General features: G+C 42.0%; 1 protein-coding gene across 5 annotated transcripts in view; it reads left to right on the plus strand.

The window, feature by feature from the left end:
* The window catches only part of plekhg3 (pleckstrin homology and RhoGEF domain containing G3), a 130447-nt gene that overhangs the window by 62393 nt on the left and 45614 nt on the right, over positions 1–22440 (plus strand). For all 5 annotated transcript variants that reach the window (XM_014143855.2, XM_045695586.1, XM_014143852.2 and 2 more), the window contains one exon: positions 9724–10223. In XM_014143855.2, the coding sequence (XP_013999330.2) occupies positions 9724–10223 (500 nt within the window). The remainder of the gene's footprint in view (positions 1–9723; positions 10224–22440) is intronic.

Consider the following 22440-nt stretch of genomic DNA (forward strand, 5'->3'; position numbering starts at 1 on the left):
TATAATGACATCCATGATATTGATGAAATGATGCTTGGTTTGTTCCAAGCTCACTTTAATATGGCAGCGAGTGTAAGCCTATAGGAGCTCCTATATAGCTATGGTTCAGCTAAACATCAGCATTCAGCTATAGCAAGCATGTTTATGTGAGGATGCAGAAATGATTTTGTTTAGCTAGCTAACGTTACCAAGCTGTGTAGCCTATATTATAATACTGTATTGAATGATGCTGTATGATAACTTTTTTTGTACTTTTATATTCGTATGGGAGGTGGAATCATTCATATGCTAACGTTACTTGATCATGAAGCATGTTTAGTTTGCTTGCTAATTGAATGTGTATGGATGAGAAAAGAAACCTTTTAATTGTCTGCACATGCTTGTGGATTGTTACATGTATTCAATTGTGTAATATGGTTTTGTTGCATTATTTAATAGAGTGATATGTTTTAGAATAAATGTTGTTGAATAGCTTGTGCTTATTGGCTAGTGACTATTGTGATATTTACGGTCAATTTGAGCTGCAGACCAAGAATACGGCTTTGCCAGCGACAACGAAAGGTAAGGCAAGGGTGTAATATGAAATCTCTTTCGCCAATCCGCTCCTCACACTCCTTCCTCTCGTAGTGGGGACAGGTCCTAAACGTGTGTGAACCCCGTGTATTTGAATGTCTGTGTGGCTCCATACTGGTAGTACTTCAACCAACGGCTGTGTTTGTGTGTAGGTGAAAGTCCAGCCACTGCCTCTTAAGGCTGGCTGGCTGGCTGGAGACGGATGTTATCGGTTTGAAAATGTTTTCTTTCAAAGTGTGCGCCCTGGGACTAGGAGAATGCACCGGAAAAGGGAATTGTATCGGTGCTGGACTTCGCTCCTACTACAAGGCCTGACCTTGACCAGGGGGTTTAACGAGTCAATGGGAGAGTGAAGCATAGAGGGAGCGAGTGAGAGGGGGAGAAGGAGGGAGGCCCACTGTTTCCTCTCTATACACCCATCTCTTCACTCTGCTATTGCTGCTGCTGTAAGAGTTTAGTGTTGCTCTGCTAGCCGATAGTCACAAGTTGCTCCATGTTTGATAGGGGTATGTCTACCAATGTAATGCCACATCCCTTTTTGTACATTAGGCTGATTTGCAAAGTGCTGATGAACTCAACAGGTATATATTTTGGCATGACTCCATGTTTGAATGTCTCTGTCTATTCCCCCCCCCAGGTAGAAACTCGGGCTCAGTACTGTACAAATGCATTACAGAACTGTCTCCGGACTGGTTAGTAGGTATGTCCATGTATTTTTTTTGGGGGGGGGAAGAAGCAACCTCCCCCCCATTTGATTTTACCTCATATAATGACATCCATGATATTGATGAAATGATGCTTGGTTTGTTCCAAGCTCACTTTAATATTACATTTACATTTAAGTCATTTAGCAGACGCTCATATCCAGAGCGACTTACAAAATGGTGCATTCACCTTATGATATCCAGTGGAACAACCACTTTACAATAGTGCATCTAAATATTTTAAGGGGGGGTTAGAAGGATTACTTTATCCTATCCTAGGTATTCCTTAAAGAGGTGGGGTTTCAGGTGTCTCCGGAAGGTGGTGATTGACTCCGCTGTCCTGGCGTCGTGAGGGAGCTTGTTCCACCATTGGGGTGCCAGAGCAGCGAACAGTTTTGACTGGGCTGAGCGGGAACTGTGCTTCCTCAGAGGTAGGGGGGCCAGCAGGCCAGTGGTGGATGAACGCAGTGCCCTTGTTTGGGTGTAGGGCCTGATCAGAGCCTGAAGGTATGGAGGTGCCGTTCCCTTCACAGCTCCGTAATATGGCAGCGAGTGTAAGCCTATAGGAGCTCCTATATAGCTATGGTTCAGCTAAACATCAGCATTCGGCTATAGCAAGCATGTTTATGTGAGGATGCAGAAATTATTTTGTTTAGCTCAATCAAACTTAATAAAAATAAAAAAACCAACAAATCAATCTTTGGTTTTCTGTATGATCCGTCTCCACATATTACAATCAATTCATCTGACTCAGTGATTTGGCATGCAGAAGACGTGCTAATGACACAACATACTCGCTTATAATGTAGATGGATGATTATTGTGCAATGATGATCTGACAATGAGGTTATAGTGCGATGACGCTAACCATTGACTCCCAAGACAGGAATGGATCATATCATATTATTATTCTATTGTGGAAACTTGATGTAAAAGCTACAAAAGCTGATCTACTGCATTGCAGAGCAGTCTAATAGGGGAAAACATGCTAATGCTAATCATGCACTCTTGTCACGAATGGATGATTTAACAATGATTTAATTGAGCGTTAATGGTAAACACCCATGAGGAGAATGGATCCTGATGCTTGACACTCCCGTGGGAACGTTGTGTCCTTCATACAAACAGATAAGTCAGTCTCTTTCCAGTTTGTCCTGTGATCTTCCTGTCGGCTCATCTTCATCACAGATATGATTTCCCGTTACTCAATTTCATGCTCTGTGTTCAAGTGGAAGAAAACTTAGACTAGTCTTGGATTAAGAAGCAGGACTAAGCAGAGTTGGGCAGAGTCTGGGTAACTGGCCCTAGATGTTTTTAGTAAGTCTTGGTATTAGTGATGCACTGACATGACATTTTTGGCCGATACCGATATCTTATATTTTCCTTGCCAAAACAAAATGATACCGATATTTAACTTTAAGTGTTCTTGTACAGTTAAATAGTTAACACACACACATGGATGCAGCATTCTAAGGCACTGCATCTCAGTGCTTGAGGCATCACCACAGTCCCTGGTTTGAATCCAGGCTGTATCACATCCGGCTGTGATTGGGAGTCCCATAGGGCAGCGCACAATTGGCCCAGCATCTTCCGGGCTGTCATTGTAAATAACAATTTGTTCTTAACTGACTTGCCTAGTTAAATAAAGGTTACATACACACACACACCACACTGACCAAAAAGTTATTTGGTTGGCATTTACGTATGTCCCCATTACCAGTAAAACATAGTCAAAACCTATTTCTTTCACTTACTTGCTGTGCTGTTTCATTGTTCATTTGTTCAGTCGTTTCATTCTCAACCAGGATTTCTATGGAACGCCGTTTGGGTCTTTGCGTGTCAAAAAAGATACACGTCAAATAACGCTATTTGACGTGTCAAATAAGCTTGTTGACCAATCAGGACTTGAATATGACTGCACGTCAAATAATAGTTTAATGCGTTCATGAATTTTTTATGTAGTTATTACACATTGATTACACTCACTCGTATTTCATATGTCACAACGATTCATCGATACGTATGCTATGATGCTGGTAAAGTTGTCTCGCGCACCTACAGTGCTGGTCATAAAAAAAAAGCTAGCTTGCTCATGGATGCAACAATGTTCTTCCCCAAAAACATAGCTAGTTTCAGTAGCTATAGTTAGCTAGCTAACTATATAGCTAGGTGTCATCTAAAATAACCCTCATTCACAAGACAGTTCTTATTTGATTAATGGTGGTCGGACCCATCTTTGTGAAGCTAGCCACAATAAGGATTAGCCACAATAGTGGACTTTGCGGTTAGCCTTCAAAAGAAAGTATGGCATAATTCTACTATTTGTATTAATTTGCAACACTGTCAATGACATACTTTTATTTTGAGGGCAAGCCGCAAATTCCACTATTGTGCATAATCCTTATTGTTGCTAGCTTCACAACACATAACACAGTCCGGTCGAGCGTCACTAGCCAGATTTAGCTAGCTGGCTGCCAAAGACGTTAGCTTTGGGGAACAGGGTTAAGTAGCTGGCTAGCTATTTATTTTCATGAACTGAAGTTCAATTTCAAGAGGCGAACAACAACTGGCAACCTAGCTAATACTTACTCGCAAGGATTCCTAAATCATTGCTAAGAATAATGAAAATGACTGGAGTTTCTACTGCTCATTGTTTTCAGGCTGGTTGTATTGGTGCTAGCTAGGTACCAAGCTAAAGCTAGCTACCCCAGAAGTTGCAGTCGAACAAATGATGCTTTATTACCAACGTGGTATTGTAAATACGTCGTTCGTGGCCGGTGTTTGCTTGTTTGCTGACTTTGTTTTGTACAGCTTTGACAGTGCTACTGTATCTTTTTTGACACGTAAAGACCCAAACGGCGTTCCATAGTATGTATGTCGTGAAGCTAATAGCAGTGACGCTATTACTGTGTTACACAGGTAGGGCAACATCTGCAAAATAGCGCACTTGGTAGTGTGTACCGGTGCTCGACCAGTCGACGAAAGCCAACATCACCCACGACAGAACGGTCAAGGGCAATGAATTCCTTTATGTTGGCTTTAATGGACGTGGCCTTTCAGTTGTCTCACTGAAAAGTTCTTACTCTTTCAAATGACTGTTCGATCCACACAGCTGACATTGTGGGCTAGGTTAGGAATGCTGTGTTGCACGTGTAGCGCAACATTTTACCTGGCGTCATTACGGCATGTACCTACGTTATATAGGTATGCACGGTAGCATTGACATCGTTTTAAAAAAAATCGTTACATTAACATGTTCACCGATTTGTCGTGCATCCCTATTTGGTATCGTATATCACGCATTGACTGTTTGTGACCATGTTCCTGACCGCGATTGATTTGTTCATAGCCAGTTCTCCAAGTAGGCAGGTCATTTCAGATCAAATACGAAGTTATAATTCGCTCAGTCATGTTCCCTATAGGCTGATTTTATGATTCTCTGTTCCAATGTCCACACTGACACACAACTTGGAATACATACCCACAATGCATTGCTATTAAATGGTATGCTAGTGTCTACTGTATATTATAGGCCGTCATTGTAAATACGAATTTGTTCTTAACTGACTTGCCTAGTTAAATAAAGGCTAAATAAAATAAAAAAATATATTGTTTGTGCTTCTGTGACATAGTACGCTTATCAATAAAGCTTACTATGTCAATAAATTATCTTCCCCTTAGTCATATCCTGTTTCCTCTTGGCTCATCGGGGAGTCAACATGCAGAAACATGTTATGGTCCAAGAACAGTCTTCCACCAGAAACCAATTTATGTCTGACCCTTGTTAACAGCTGTGGAATGTCTTGTGTGTTTGCCTGCTGGTGTTTTAAGGAAGCTACAGTGTCTTTGTTTTTTGTCAGCTGTCTTCAATGAATTTTCCAGCGGTTCAAACTGACATGATTTACAGTATGTTGTTCTAATGTTTTAGTTCGTGACAGATGTTTTGTGCTCTTTGGAATGGCAGCACTTTACTTAATTGCATCATCTCTGCAAATCCTATTTAGAGGTCACTAATGCTTTGATGGTGTGACGTTCTGGCATGAGTTTGCAAATGTTGATATTTTAGGTTGCTTATGTCGTTTGGGAATGTATGACACCTCACAGGGTGTGTAGTAATTCTGTAATTTCTCTTAATTTTTTTCTCAGGAAGCACTCTTGTATTTGCAATGACATAATCATGCATCAATTATGTAACTATTTGATGACATGGGCTCAAATCCTGTGGAGTGAACAAAATGGGTCATGTCATGGTAAATGATTTGCTTATATTCTAAAACTGTGGCATACATTTCCCTCTGTTCAGTTATGAAATGATAGTTACCAAGCAACTAGTCACGCAAACGAAACCTGAGGGTGCTTTCCAGCTGCTGCGGCGTTCAAAGTGATGAACTCATGCAATGTCATTTGCGTTGGAAAATAACAAAGCAGTCATTACCTATATGTTTCCTTATTTGCTTTGGCATATGTATATTTATGTGCCTGTCTACTGGAACTATACAATGTAATCAAAATATGATATACAGCGCATACATGGACAGGCCCAATATGGTCATTGAGAGATCATCTGTTAAATGTTTCCTTCAACCTTTATTGGAAGCTGAAGTCGTATACTGTATTGTCAGAGCAGCGCTGTCTTTACCACTATGGCCTTGTTAGTATCTGTAGACTTTATGTGGTACTGAGGACCCGATGCCTCAAGATCGACCTCAGAGCGTGGCCATTCTGTAAAATGACCGCTGCTCAAACTCTCAGCTCGTCAAGTGAAGTGGGCAGCTCAGTCTCCCAAGTCCACCATGACTTTTCCACCAACTGTTTCTGTCCCAATGTTAACACAAAATTCCTTAGTTGAGAATGGAAAAGCTCCCACTGATCCAGAAGGAAATGACTGGATTTCTGGATTTTCCAGAGAATGTGGTGTTTTAATTCAGGCACATTTTAGGATGACCTAACAGAGGTCCTTTGTAATACTTGAGGCTGAGTTGCCCTTTTAGGTCCAGCTTAACTTTTTTAAGGCCATCTTCAGCATGACCAGGCTGTTCAAATGTGGGGTCGGTCCTTTTGTTCTGGTACACACCTAAAACATGTCCCTTCTCCAGTTCCCAGGAGATTTCACTCACAGCTTTAATGCTGAAAGAAAATCTATCCGTTATTCCAAAAGTATGGTTAGCTAATCCGTTGGTTAAATTTTGGAAAAGAGAAAAATCAACATGAATAAGACCATCTGAATTTATGCTGAATGGGTCAGGCTTCAGGGAGAAGCCAGAAAAAGGAAACCGCTATTGTAGATTTAATCGATCATAAATTGCTCAGTCAGTCATTTCCTCATGAGCAACAGTACATCAAAAGCAGAACACGGTGTCACATTCCGCTGTCATTTCGTGAACAGTTTTGGTACTCTGCTGTATCTCAGTACTTGTATTGTATGTAGTATATACAGTTGATATCATAAATATTAATACTCATAGTTTATTTAATGTAGTGTACAGTGCATTGGGAAAGTATTTAGACCCCTTGACTTTTTCCACATTTTGTTACATTACAGCCTTATTCTAAAATGGATTAAAGTTTGACGAGGAAAATAATCTACATACCCCATAATAACAAAGCAAAAACAGGTTTTTAGACATTTTTGCAAATCTATTAAAACTGAAATCATATTTACATAAGTATTCAGACCCTTTACTCAGTACTTTGTTGAAGCACCTTTGGCAGCGATTACAGCCTCGAGTCTTCTTGGGTATTACACTACAAGCTTGGCACACCTGTATTTGGAGAGTTTCTCTCATTCTTCTCTGTAGATCCTCTCAAGCTCTTTCAGGTTGGATGGGGAGCATCACTGCACAGTTCTTTTTAGGCCTCTCCAGAGATATCTGATCAGGTTCAAGTCTGTGCTCTTGCTGGGCCACTCAAGGACATTCAGAGACTTGTCCCGAAGCCACTCCTGCGTTGTCTTGGCTGTGTGCTTAGGATCGTTGTCCTGTTGGAAGGTGAACCTTCACCCCAGTCTGAGCACACAGCCCACACAAAGCAGGAGTGGCTTCAGGACAAGTCTCTGAATGTCCTTGAGTGGCCCAGCCAGAGCCTGAATTTGAACCCGATCAAACATCTCTGGAGAGACCTTAAAATAGCTGTTCAGCAACGCTATACATCCAGCCTGACAGAGCTTGAGAGGATCTGCGCAGAAGAATTGGAGAATCTCCCCAAGTACAGGTGTGTTAAGCTTGTAGCGTCATACCCAAGAAGACTTGAGGCTGTAATTGCTGCCAAAGTACTGAGTAAAATGTAATACATTTTATAATAAGCCTGTAAGGCAACAACATGTGGAAAAAGTCAAGGGGTCTGAATACTTTCAGAATGCACTTTATTTAGTGTAGTGTGTGTATATATATATTGTATGTGTGTATGTATGTGTATATATACACATACACAGTAGATATCAGTATTCATCCCCTATCATAAGTATTCCCATTTTGTTGCGTTACAAAGTGGGATTAAAATAGATTCAATAGTGATTATTTTTGTCATTGATCTACACAAAAAATTCAGTATACATTTTTTATTTTATTTTTTTATTCAAACTAATACAAATTATAGAACTAAAATATTGTCTGCATAACTATTCACCCCCTTTGTATAGGCCCTGCCTAAATCAGTTCAGGAGAAACATTTCAAATAAGTCACATGGACTGTGAAATAATAGGGGTTGACATGATTTTTTAATGACTTCCTCTTCCTCTGTGCCCCATACATACAACATATGTAAGGTTCCTCAGTAAAGTATTGAATTTCAAGCTATAAAAACCAGAGAGCTTTTTGAAAGCCTCAAAGAAGGGCAGGGATGTGTAACAAATCAGAAATGGAATATCTCTAAGCATGGTCAAGTTAATAATTATGCTCTTTGGATTATGTATTAAACCACCCAGCCACATCAAAGATGGTCTTGCTTCTGATCTGAGCTGCAGGACTGGAAAGAAACTGCTTAGGGATGTTACCATGAGCCATTGGTGATTCTAAAACAGCTACAGACTTCAAGGGCTGTGATGGTCGAAAACTGAGGATGGATCAACAACATCGTAGTGACTCAACAATAATGACCTAAATTACAGTGAAAAGAATAATGTAAATACACAGAATTAAAATATTCCAAAACATTAATCCTGTAAAGCATTAAAGTAATTCTGGAAGAAAAAAAACACACACCAAAGGAATACACTTTTTTGCCTAAATGCAAAGGCTTATGATTGGGTCAAATCCAACACCACATCACTAAGTAACTGTGTCCTTGTTTTCAAGCATTGGGGTGGCTGCATCATGGTAGGGGTATACTTTTCATCGGCAAAGACGGGAGTTTTTCAGGATAAGAAGAAACGGTATGGAGCTAAGCACAGGCAAAATCCTAGAGGAGAACCTGCTTCAGTCTGCTTCATACCAGGCACTGAGAGGAACCTTTCAGCAGGACAAAAACCTACAACACAAGGCCAAATCTACACTGGCTGTCTTACCAAGAAGACAGTGAAAGTTCCAGAGTGGCCAAGTTACAGTTTTGACTTAAATCTGCTTGAAAATCTATGGCAAGACTTGATAATTGATCATTGCTGTCTAGCCATGATCCCCAACACCTTGACAGAGCTTGAAAAATGTTAAAAAGAAACATGGAAAATATTGCACAATCCAGTCAGCTGTCATCGCTGCTAAAAGGGTTTCTAACGTGTATTGACTCAGGGGGTGAATACTTATTTAATCAAGGTAAATTAGTGTTTTATTTTTCATTCATCTTTAAAATAAAATGTAATGTTTCTTCCACTTTTTTGTGTAGATTATTGACCAAAAATGACAAATCCATTTCAATCCCACATTAAATAGTTATGATAGGCATTAGAGCAATGGATTCTGCACTGCATTGAATCATAAGATGTTCTTCTCCTGACCAGTGAATCATAATTGCAGCTCTCAAAACAAATTGAGTGAAGCCAACTTGTTTACATGCGGTATTTAATCAGGTGGATACATTTTATTTTGCAGAATATGCCTGGACAAGTAGCCATCTTATAAATTTACATTTACGTCATTTAGCAGACGCTCTTATCCAGAGCGACTTACAAATTGGGATACTGCACTGATTTACACCTCTATATATCTCTCTTCTTGATAGGAAACTTCAGTTGCTGTACGATGTCAATAAGGTCCATTAATGGTCCATTTCTGGTGAAGCAATCACAAGGAATCTTTGCTCTGCTATTTCTCAGTGAGGGACTTGTTCAGTTGATTGGTCAAGTGATGCCTAGCTCTTTACTCATCTTTGATTTTGCTTCAGAGAACTCGGGCGATATGTGATTTGTTGGATGAGCTTTTCCCACCACTGGATGACCAATCACAATGAATTCCACCAATATCAGTCAGAATGTACATAAGTTTTCCCTAACTCCCTGTCCTCTTCTCCTTCCAGAATCCCCCCGTTTGTCCACCGCCTCCATCAGTAGTAATGAGCGGGCACCCTCCGCCACGCCCTCCGACTGCTCTGACTTCCCCTCCGCTGGCCAGCGCCCAGTGAGCCTGGTCTCCACCTTGTCCTCGGGGTCCGGTTCGTCCCGGGACGACAGCCCCGCTCCGCCTCCACCTGGCGGCACCGTGCCCCCTACCGGAGACGACATCGACTTGGAGCTGAATCCTCCGGTTGGCGTCGGCGATCAGGACCGCCAGCACCTCGATACGGCGGACCCTTCTGGGGAAGGACTGGTCTCTCGTGGCGGGAAGTTCGACCAGCTTAACAACAACAACACTGCCACGCCCTCGCGGGCTGCCAGCACCCGCCACACGCCCCCGTTATCGCCCTTCGCAGCCATAACTATGGCACCCAACCCCAAGATCACCTACTTGGACCGGGTGGTCATGGAGATCATCGAGACGGAGCGCATGTACGTGAGGGATCTGCGCAGCATCGTGGAGGTACGTGACAAAGTATTCTCTCTGCTTTTAAAGCGCTCCCATGCATTGCACAGTCAAATTGACCTTGGTATTTGTTGTTTTGCCTGTACAGTTGCAGTGAAATGTCTTTATTGCAAAAGAGCTCAGTCAAAGTGTTGCCTATACAGAATTTGCCATTATCCCTCTATACACCGCTGGTGGTCAAATCATAACAGTTCTGTGTATAGTGAGTAGGCTGTTTATGTGAAATATCACAATGAAAACTGATTTATGCACTCGCGGGTGTAGAAAAGGCTTGCGTGAGGGACACTGGCGGGCAGATGGTGTCGCAGTCCTGGGATGTTTGCCTGTGACAGGTGGGCTTTCTCCTCACAACCACTTAAACAGGTCACGCGATGGTCCAAGTCCCATTAGCACGCCCCCTCTGTCAAGCCAGTCCCATGATTGGTCTAAACTTAAGGCTAGGCGCAAACAGAAGGGCAACGAGAGGTCAGTCTGAAGGACAGTCTCAGATTTACTGTGTGTTGTGTCTAGGATGACAATGCTCATAAAATCACATTTTAAGGCATGTTTGTAAACCATTGCATTGTGTGGACCAAAGAGATTGACAATGTAAACAAGGGTCTTTCATATGGTCTCAAGTCGGGTGATTGGCTGGGCTATTCATAGATGGCTATGAGGATTTGGTTGTCGGCAGTAGGAAGGCCTCATGCTAAGATGAATCCTTCAATCTCAAGCAATTTGAGTAACTCCAAAAGAGCGTCGCTGGAGAGCTGTCATTCACTTAAATGGCAAATCCAGTTAGCGTGGTCAGATCAGTGCAGCGTAGGGGGCTTATAGCAGGTTTGTTTGTGTGTGAAAGAGACTGCAGCGCGAGCATGTGTTTCTTCTTCGCGTGTCAAGGCTTGTGACCACATTTAGCCACATGCCACTCTGTTTCAGCCAGTTCTCTCAACTGTATGGAACTGACTTGAACATTTTTACTTTTATCAATGACTTCTTATGAGTGGGTGGAGATAGGAATCCATGGATACCAGGTGTGACGTCACTGGGTTGACTATTATTAACCCTTTAAGTCTAATGCTGCGGGATCATCTCCTTACATAACAATGGGTCTTGACTGGAGGATCATGCCGGTCCTTAAGCAGACAATGTCTTTCTTCTTCCATACAGGACGCTGCATGTGGAGACTGTGTACATTATGCACTGCACAGAATGATTCATCAAACATAATCCAAATGTGACAACTTTGCAAACGCCATAAACTAGTGGGTGAACACGCACAGACGCAATAGTGTTTACAGACTGCTTTACTCATCTAATATGTATCTACTGTATTTTAGTCAATGCCACTCCGACATTGCTCAACCTAATAGTTATATATTTCTTAATTCCATTCTTTTACTTTTAGATGTGTGTATTGTTGTGAATTGTTAGATCCTAGCTCCAACAGTGCAGTAGTAACACAAGCATTTAGTTAGATACTACTGTTGGAGCTAGGAACACAAGCATTTAGTTAGATACTACTGTTGGAGCTAGGAACACAAGCATTTAGTTAGATACTACTGTTGGAGCTAGGAACACAAGCATTTAGTTAGATACTGCTGCACTGTTGGAGCTAGGAACACAAGCATTTAGTTAGATACTGCTGCACTGTTGGAGCTAGGAACACAAGCATTTAGTTAGATACTACTGCACTGTTGTAGCTAGGAACACAAGCATTTAGTTAGATACTACTGCACTGTTGTAGCTAGGAACACAAGCATTTAGTTAGATACTGCTGCACTGTTGGAGCTAGGAACACAAGCATTTAGTTAGATACTGCTGCACTGTTGGAGCTAGGAACACAAGCATTTTGCTACACCCACAATAACATCTTCCAAATCCAATTGTATTGGTCACATACACATGGTTAGCAGATGTTATTGGTCACATACACATGGTTAGCAGATGTTATTGGTCACATACACATGGTTAGCAGATGTTATTGGTCACATACACATGGTTAGCAGATGTTATTGTGAGTGTAGTGAAATGCTTATGCTTCTAGATTCAACAGTGCAGCAGTATCTAACAGGTAATATCTAACAAATTCCACAAAAAAAACTAATATCTAACAAAACCTAATATCTAACAAAACTAAGTAAAGGGATGGAATAAGAATATATAAATATATGGATGAGCAATGACCGAGCGGCATAGATGGTATAAAATACAGTATATAAATGTGTGTATGTGACCAATAAAATTTGATTTGATGCACGCGTACACACACCATGCTGGTATAGTGTTGTTACAAAGGAGTGTGCTCTGTTATTCCAGACCAGTTGTGGTTTAGACACACACATACACACACACACACACCACGCTCAAGCAGAACACTTACATACTGTACACACATACTATGCTTTTAACACACACTCATCCACACACTCACACCCATCAGTCAAGCAAATCCTGCTGAGAAAACGATTGTACAATGGCTGCTCACACACTCATTATATCATGCATGTCTTCCTCTCGATAATTGTGCTTTTTTTTTTTTTGCTAGACACGGTACTCTTAGAAATTGCAATCATATAAAAAATGTATTCCATGAATACCTAAATGAGTGAATATGTTTTCTCATCTTCCAATGATAAATGACATCTTGAAACTGTAGCACTGTTTCATTTTAAAGGACCAGGATGATACTCTGGAATGACTTATGTAGCTGACAACATACTAGAGCTGGGACGATAAACCGAAAATGATCGATACTGACCGAACCGACCATTATCAAGGACATTTTTACTGAAATCCATAATAACAAATACTATCCTTTACTAGAGGAAAGTGATGTTTCAAATAAAATAAGGGGACAATGATAGTCACAACATTTAAAGTACTGGTAGTTGTCTTACGATAGATAAAAAAAAAAATTGCACTTAAATTGATATGTATTTTTGTCCATATGGCGCAGCTCTACAACATACCATTCGTTACCATCACATTTAATTGAAGTAGTCGAGTCAGTGCTTTGCATTTCTTCGCTTTTTTTGGTCCTGAAATCCATTGGTTACTTGGTTTGGGTTGGAGTACTTGGTTGGGTTAGGGTTGGAGTACTTGATTGGGTTAGGGTTGGAGTACTTGATTGGGTTAGGGTTGGAGTACTTGATTGGGTTAGGGTTGGAGTACTTGGTTGGGTTAGGGTTGGAGTACTTGGTTGGGTTAGGGTTGGAGTACTTGATTGGGATTGGGTTAGGGTTGGAGTACTTGTTTGGGTTAGGGTTGGAGTACTTGATTGGGCTAGGGTTGGAGTACTTGATTGGGTTAGTGTTGGAGTACTTGATTGGGTTAGGGTTGGAGTACTTGATTGGGTTAGGGTTGGAGTACTTGGTTGGGTTAGGGTTGGAGTACTTGATTGGGTTAGGGTTGGAGTACTTGATTGGGTTAGGGTTGGAGTACTTGGTTGGGTTAGGGTTGGAGTACTTGGTTGGGTTAGGGTTGGAGTACTTGATTGGGATTGGGTTAGGGTTGGAGTACTTGTTTGGGTTAGGGTTGGAGTACTTGATTGGGCTAGGGTTGGAGTACTTGATTGGGTTAGGGTTGGAGTACTTGATTGGGTTAGGGTTGGAGTACTTGATTGGGTTAGGGTTGGAGTACTTGGTTGGGTTAGGGTTGGAGTACTTGATTGGGATTGGGTTAGGGTTGGAGTACTTGTTTGGGTTAGGGTTGGAGTACTTGATTGGGCTAGGGTTGGAGTACTTGATTGCTTGACAAAGTCATGAGTGCCCAAAAGGCGGCTATCCAGAATTAGACATTTAAAAAAAGAGCAAGATCCCTCTCAAGTAACTGATTTCTGTCTGTAGAAGAGCTCTCGGCTAACTTGACATGGTATTAGCGACCTTCAGGAACTCTGTATACAATCTCACATGTCATTTGCGTGGCAACTGATCCATTAACATAGTAAACCTATGAAAATACAGCTCAGAACCCCAGATTAGCCAATCAGGGTACAGAAATGACCCTCTCTCTGTCTCAACAGAGGTCATATGGTTGTTTTTTTTTTAATTCTTTTTTTTTATTTTACCAGGTAATTTCACCGAACACATTCTCATTGATGCAAAGTATCAATGACCCAAGTCTGCCTCAGAAGTAGTCCTATGTCTCATACTGTAGTTCCTGCACTGGGTAAAAGTTGCCTGTAGGCACAAGTCTAGGGTGAGCACCATCCCTCAATCCATTATGTGGGAAAATGCTAAACTGACCTTAAATTAGTGTCTCTAGGTGAAAGTTCCTCCTACTCCATGACCTTGACCCCACACTATACATCAATGCTCTAGCTCAGTATTTGCAAGTCAGGCTGAAAGTCTTTGTTAGCATGTTAGGCTGGAGTTGGTACTTGACTACCTCACAAGTAGAGGATCAGAAGCATCTGCTCAGACTTGTCATTATATCACTCTAATGTATCAATTCAATTTAACAGCTTTATTGGCATGGGAAACATATGTGAACATTTGCCAAAGCAGGTGAAGTAGATAATAAAAAAAGTGAAATAAACAATACAAATGAACAGTAAACATTACACTCACAGAAGTTCCAAAAGAATAAAGACATTTCAAATGTCATTATGTCTATACAGTTTTGTAACAATGTGCAAATAGTTGAAGTACAAAGGGGAAAATAAATAAACATAAATATGGGTTGTATTTACAATGGCGTTGGTCACTGGTTGCCCTTTTCTTGTGGCAACAGGTCACAAATATTGCTGCTGTGATGGCAAACTGTGGTATTTTACCCGGTAGGTAGGGGAGTTCATAAAAATTGTGTTTGTTTTCAAATACTTCGGATCTGTGTAATCTGAGGGAAATATGTGTCTCTAATATGGTCATACATTTAGCAGGAAGTGCAGCTCAGTTTCCACCTCATTTTGAGAGCCAGGTCTGCCTACGGCAGCCATTCTCAATAGCAAGGCTATGCTTACTGAGTCTGTACATAGTCAAAGCTTTCCTTAGGTTTGGGTCAGTCACAGTGGTCAGGTGTTCTGCCACAGTGTACTCTCTGTTTAGGGCCAAATAGCATTCTAGTTTGCTCAGTTGTTTTTTAAAATTCTTTCCAGTGTGTCAAGTAATTACGTATCTTTTTGTTTTCTCATGAGTTGGTTGAGTCTAATTGTGTTGCTGTCCTGGGGCTCTGTGAGGTCTGTTTATGTTTGTGAACAGAGCCCCAGGACCAGCTTGCTTAGGGGACTCTTCTCCAGGTTCATCTCTCTTATAGGGAATTTGGCGGCTCTTTTCTGGATTTTGATCATTAGCGGGTATCGGCCTAATTCTGCTCTGCATGTGTTATTTGGTGTTTTACATTGTACACGGAGGATATTTTTGCAGAATTCTGCATGCAGTGTCTCAATTTGGTGTTTGTCCCATTTTTGTGAATTCTTGGTTGGTGAGCGGACGCCAGACCTCACAACCAGAAAGGGCAATGGGTTCTATAACTGATTCTAGTATTTTTAGCCAGATCCTAATTGGTATGTCGAATTGTATGTTTCTTTTGATGGCATAGAAGTCCCTTCTTGCCTTGTCTCTCAGATCACTCACAGCTTTGTGGAAGTTACCTGTGGCGCTGATGTTTAGGCCGAGGTATGTATCGGTTTTTTTGTTTGCTCTAGGGCAATGGTGTCTTGATGGAATTTGTGTTTATGGTCCTGGCAACTGGATCTTTTTTGGAACACCATTATTTTTGTCTTACTGAGATTTAGGTCTGACAGAATCTGTGCAGAAGATCTAGGTGCTGCTGTCGGCCCTCCTTGGTTGGTGACAGAAGCACCAGATCATCAGCCAACAGTAGACATTTGACTTCAGATTCTAGTAGGGTGTTGCCGGGTGCTGCAGACTGTTACAGTATCTCTGACTTAACATTTGTTGACTTAATTGAAGAACCTGCTATCTGTGGTAACGTGCATGGGTTGATTTATGTGTGAAATGCACAAGACACCTTTTTACATTCTCTTCAAGCTTGAGTTGTTGGAGGATGCAAGGGAGGGCCTCTCTATAGATAACAAACAACAGAGGCAGGGTCCCTAAATCTATATAACTAACCACACAGCACCAACCCTGAGCACTCCTATACTATCCACCCCTCCCCCCAAAAGATGACTTCCCAATCGTCCAGGATCTTACCTGACCATTCATTCAACCATAGAGAGAACCCATACTTACTACTCAGTATTTTCTCTCACAATTCCCTCTTTGACGTTTGTGGGTTTTGGTTGCTGGCCATGGTGCCTGGTTTGATTTTTCATTCGAGCCTCTTTAACCGGCTCAGAGATGTAAAACGATACATTGTACGTGCGCGGGTTTCGCATGAGCTGGAATTTCCCTGTGAACTTGGAAATGTTTTAGCAAAAGTATGCCTCGGTGAGGTAAATCCGTAAGATTGGAAAATGAGAGGTGTAACATAAAATCCGAAGTGGTGTTCCACATTCAGAGGAATGTTGACTTTTCCGTCGAAGCAGAAAGAACTGATTTCACCGTGGGCTTTAGTCCACGTAATAGTTTTGATGTGTGCTGTAAATGACATCTCCACTGACACCATTTCTCCACTGTATTTGATGAACGGATACCATAACCCCATTGGGGTGTGGATTGCCTCTGTATTCATTCGTTAAAATTCGTGATGAACGTTTTTGTTGAAATATGCTGACTCGTATACGTTTGCACCAAATAGGTCAGTGTATTCAGGCACGACTCCAACCACTACCCCACCCCATTATCCATTCAACCATTTGTAACAGGATCCTTCTCTGCCACGGTCGATTCAAACCAGTGTTCCCAACCATACAGCATACCCATTAAGCCACCGACATTAGTGCCAGCCTGGGATCGTCCAGTATTTTAGGTCTCTCGGAAGGTGGCATCAGTGAGCGACAGTAACTTAGCCCTCTGCTACACATCCATCCTTTCCATTGTTGGTCTGCATGCTCTTGTCCCATGAGCATTAATATGACAGAGAAGCAAGGAGAGAAGGAAACACTAAAACACTTCACTCCAGAAAGTTTGCTTCCTCCCATGAGGACTAGAGGTGAGGAAAACAAGTCCTCTCTCTCTCGTTCTCTCTCTCTCTCTCTCTCGTTCTCTCTCTCTCTCTCTCTCGTTCTCTCTCTCTCTCTCGTTCTCTCTCGCTCTCTCGCTCTCTCTCTCGTTCTCTCTCTCGTTCTCGCTCTCTCGTTCTCTCTCTCTCTCGCGTTCTCTCTCTCGCATTCTCTCTCATTCTCTCTCTCGCGTTCTCTCTCTTGCATTCTCTCTCATTCTCTCTCTCTCGTTCTTTCTTTCTCTCTTTCGTTCTTTCTCTTTCGTTATCGTTCTTTCTTTTGTGTGTGTGTGTGTGTGTGTGTGTGTGTGTGTGTGTGTGTGTGTGTGTGTGTGTGTGTGTGTACATCACCAGCATGTGTTGAATAGATGAGAGAAAGTAGTCCCGAAGGAGCAGGTTGTCTGATTTCAGAATGAGGAAAGCCTTGATTTACAGGGAGTAAGGGAAAAGGAGACCTCCCTCAGTGAGCCACCAGGGAAGAGTTGCAGACATTAAACAGAAGGAGGGCGCTAAACGATAACCGGTGATCAAGAAGGAAATCAAACTAAAACATAATGATATTACTATCTTGCTGTATTTCTTTTGGGGAAAGTAACTGTTTAGATACTAACAGTGTGGAGTGGTGTGTGTTGGATTTAGAAATGAAAGTGTAAATAGACGGCTGAACATTCTGAGCTAATCCTACATCTGAGGTCTGATCTGCTTTGCTGATTATACCTTGACTGCATTTCAGATCAACTGTAATCTAACATGCCTCCACCACAGCCTAGTTTACACTTGTTTGTGCCTACCTGCCCGAGTGGGTGGGTGTGTGTGCCCGTGTCAGTGTGTGTGTGTGTGTGTGTATGTATGTGTGTGTGTGTGTACCTGTGTGTGTACCTGTGTGTGTGTGTTTGTGTAAGTAAATTGGTACAGTACATACTGTAAGATAAACCTTGAGATCATGTGCGTCTGTTGAATAACACGTTTTGTGTATTTAAGAAGGATTAGGTAAGTGTGTTTTATTTTTTTTACATTTATTTATTTATTGAATATTCGAAACATACTGTTTACTTGCAGTGCAGTTGCTCAACAACTACATCATACCTGTCATCCAACAGATTCCCATTCAGAGCGACACGCATCCAGGGTCAATTCCCTGCTCAAGGGCATGTTGACTGATCTACCACCAGGCCAAAAAACATGAACCCGAACCCTCCAAGTCCCCCCCCACAGTTCCCCAATAGCAGTCCCTCCACCATTTGAGACCCCTCCCACAGCCCCCCCAGGAAGATAAATAAAAAATACAATGAATTCCATTCCCCACCCCCAAGAACCCCCCAATGCACCAACAACCAAGAGAATGAACTAAAGAGAAAAAAGTAAAAGACGGAAGAAAACAGCAAACAACAATACAAAATAAATGTAAAACAAAGGACATCAAGGAGAACTAAAACTATAACAGTAATGCCAACTGTATATGTGTGTGTGTGTGCATGTCTGGCACTATTACACGTATGTGTGTGTTCTTATATGTGTTTATTTGAATGAGAGTGTGTGTATATGCATGTGTGCATGTCTGGCACTATTACATGTATGTGTGTATTCTTATGTGTTTATTTGAATGAGAGTGTCTATATATGCATGTGTACAAACACCTGCACGGCATCAGCCTCAGGCAAACCGGCATTAGTTGTAAAAACACTGCCACTTCGTGTCATTCAAATGTACTTTTTAGTATGTTTTATTTAGACTTAAAAGTTTATTTTTTTATTTATTTTTAATCTTAGAATGATGGTCAATCTCCCACACAGCAACTCCACTCCCACTTGTCTCCAATTCCACATACCAACCGAGAAGGAAATCAAACTAAAACATATTGATATTACTATCTTGCTGTATTTCATGGAGGGAAAGTAACTGTTTAGATACTAACAGTGTGGAGTGGTGTGTGTTGGATTTAGAAATGAAAGTGTAAATAGACGGCTGAACATTCTGAGCTAATCCTACATCTGAGGTCTGATCTGCTTTGCTGATTATACCTTGACTGCATTTCAGATCAACTGTAATCTAACATGCCTCCACCACAGCCTAGTTTACACTTGTTTGTGCCTACCTGCCCGAGTGGGTGGGTGGGTGTGTGTTCCGTGTGTGTGTGTGTGTGTGTGTGTGTGTGTGCCCGTGTGTGTTTGTGTAAGTAAATTGGTACAGTACATACTGTAAGATAAACCTTGAGATCATGTGCGTCTGTTGAATAACACGTTTTGTGTATTTAAGAAGGATTAGGTAAGTGTGTTTATGGATAAGGGGAAATTTTCACACGTCAATGTGTAATGAACTATTCCAATGAAGATTTGCATTGGAAGATGAACACAGAGACTGAGGTACATGCACCCAGCCACCTGTGTGTTGTAAACAATAAGCTTTTGTTTAGTTTCATCTAACCTCAATTCACCTGACTGAACAATGTTGTGTGCTTCAAAAACCTGTTTTGGGCCTAGGTCATGGTACAACGAAACTCAAATGTTTAGACAACCGCCATGATGTACACAGTTGTTGAAGCATCTCTGTTCTCCCTTGTGTTCTCTGTTCACCTCGTATGATCCCTTGACCTGAGTTGACCACTTCGGTTACAGCGCATAGGAACTATCTGTTATTTATCCACGTTGAGTGTGCTATAATGACTGCATCCCATTCCCAGGAGGATTAACAAAATGCAGCATGTTAAGCCATAACATCACAGATCTAGTACAAAACCCCTCTCCGACGCTTGCTTACACTGAGTAAAGCGGATATCTTTTGCGCTCGCTTGCGCCAAGTTGGAAGCTGACTGTTATGTGGGCGCTAACTGTGTTATTTTGGTCAACCAGCATGATGATTACTGTCTTTTGTTCGGTGCGTTTTGAACTGCTAGACAAAAACGAGACATGTCAGATTTCACCATGCTGTTCACTCACGCCCTCTAGTGGATGGATGACTAACTGTTACACACACACACGACTCACGACACACACACACACACACACACACGACTCCACCCAACCGAATGACTATGGAAGTACTGGAACTGGAAGCTGGAGGGTCTCAGAGTATTTCTTTTGGCACAAAGTGGCATATCAATATTCAACACACACACACACACACACACACTTATGCTGTCACTTGCATATGTTATATTGTCTCATGACTAAGTTTAGATGCCAAAATAATCATTGAGGGTTTACAGTTATGAGATCAACCCAGACCCTAAAATAATGCTGACTAGTCAAGCAGTTTGCAGTCCCTTTTTTAAAAGTACAGATTTCAGTCTACGGACGCATGTATAACCCTGACAATAACATAGCAGTCCTGTCAATCATCATCCAGAGAATGGTACAGTAACTACAGTATGAATTTTCAAAACATACTTAAATGACATGTTATCAGTGTAACACGGAGTATCTCAGAATCATTCATGTTAGTTATGTTTGAACTTTGACATGTATTGGTTATATACACATGTAATTATTTTTCTAAAAATAGAGGCATTGAATCAAAAAAGTATTTAGGTACATAGACTTTATTAGTCAAAGTAGAAAAAGTAAAGAAATTAGGGGTTGTGTGTGTGTGTGTGTGGCGCTCACTCAGGTTGTTCAAATGTTCAGTGACGTGAGAAAGGAGGAGGGATGTAAAAAAAGGAAGGCTTGAAGGAGGGGCGGGAGGGGAGAAGTGATCTGGCATCTGCAGTTAGAAGAAAAGTTTCTGTCTGGCAGACTTTCACCCCCAATAGAGGACAATAGGAGAAGAGAAAATGGACATTAGTCTAATCAGGATGGAACTTTCTGTCTGCATTATTAGCTCTTTCAAGATATTAATGTCATTAGTGCTAACTTCGGGGACTAATTCTGAGCTACAAAACCCATAACTGTTTTGAGGTTCCCTAATGCACCATTTTTTTTTTTTTTTACATTGGTTTCAAATAAACCTTAACCAATTTCACTACCTCAGAAGTTTCAGCGCTACATTTACCTTCATGTTGTCTGATTCTGGCAGTTAATTTGCACCCTTCAAGAGAATCTACTTTGTAATAATATGTGAAATGCTCAAATGACGCACACTTATTCAACAGGAGGTCAAACCTTGAGAATTGTACCTGTTTTGGATAGGGTTGGGTGTTGGATTTCTCCATCTTCTGTTGCCTCTTGGCCTGCTTCTTCTGGGACTTTTCCCTTTGGCTCCTTAACCATTCCTCCTCTACCTTCTTTCGTTCCTCCATTGCCCTCAGCAGCTTGGCCCTTTTTTTCTGCTCAAACATAGCACAGGTCATGCCTGTGTCTAAATTGCCTTTGATGACCAACTGGTCCCCTTTCTTTTCCTCGTTTACGAAGGTCTTCTTGATCTTTGTCTCGTGGTTTTGTCTTACTATTTTGTTCAGCCAGTACACCGCCCTTCTGCACTTGCTGTTTTTGATGAACGCTTTTTTTTCTGCCTCATCTTGGAAGTCCTTCTCCTCTTCGTCACTGGTCTCGGTCTGGAGGCTGGAGCAATCTGAGCCCTCTGGCTCCTCCTCTTCTTCCTCCTCTTCTTCCTCTCTCGCTTCATCTTCATCCACCAGGAACTGTTTGTGGTTCTTCTTCAGTTCCGCAATGATCTTCTGACGTTCGATCTCAAAGGCCTCGGCCTGAGCCTTCTGCTCAGCTTTCTCGGCCTGAGCCTTCTGCTCAGCTTTCTCGGCCTGAGCCTTCTGCTCAGCTTTCTCGGCCTGAGCCTTCTGCTCAGCTTTCTCGGCCTGAGCCTTCTGCTCAGCTTTCTCGGCCTGAGCCTTCTGCTCAGCTTTCTCGGCCTGAGCCTTCTGCTCAGCTTTCTCGGCCTGAGCCTTCTGCTCAGCTTTCCCGGCCTGAGCCCTCTGCTCGGCTTCCTCTGCCTCCGTGAGGAGCCTCTGCTTGGCCTCTTCGATCTCCGATGAAGGGACAATCCTCCCCTTGTAGACAACATCAACATCGATCCATTCGTTGTCATCAAGCTCGATGTCCATCACTATACATTGAGCCTTGGCAGCCATCTCAGGCTCTGAATCCTGGTTGGGCTCCGGAGCTTGGTCAGTCTGGGTCTGGAGCCAGGACTGTGGTGTGAGGTCGGCCTGGGGCCTGGGCTTGCACACGATGAGTCCTCGGGGCTCCGGCGCAGCCTGATCACCCTCCATCTGTAG

Source organism: Salmo salar, chromosome ssa15 (genome assembly GCF_905237065.1).
Source record: "Salmo salar chromosome ssa15, Ssal_v3.1, whole genome shotgun sequence".
Lineage (NCBI taxonomy): Eukaryota > Metazoa > Chordata > Actinopteri > Salmoniformes > Salmonidae > Salmo > Salmo salar.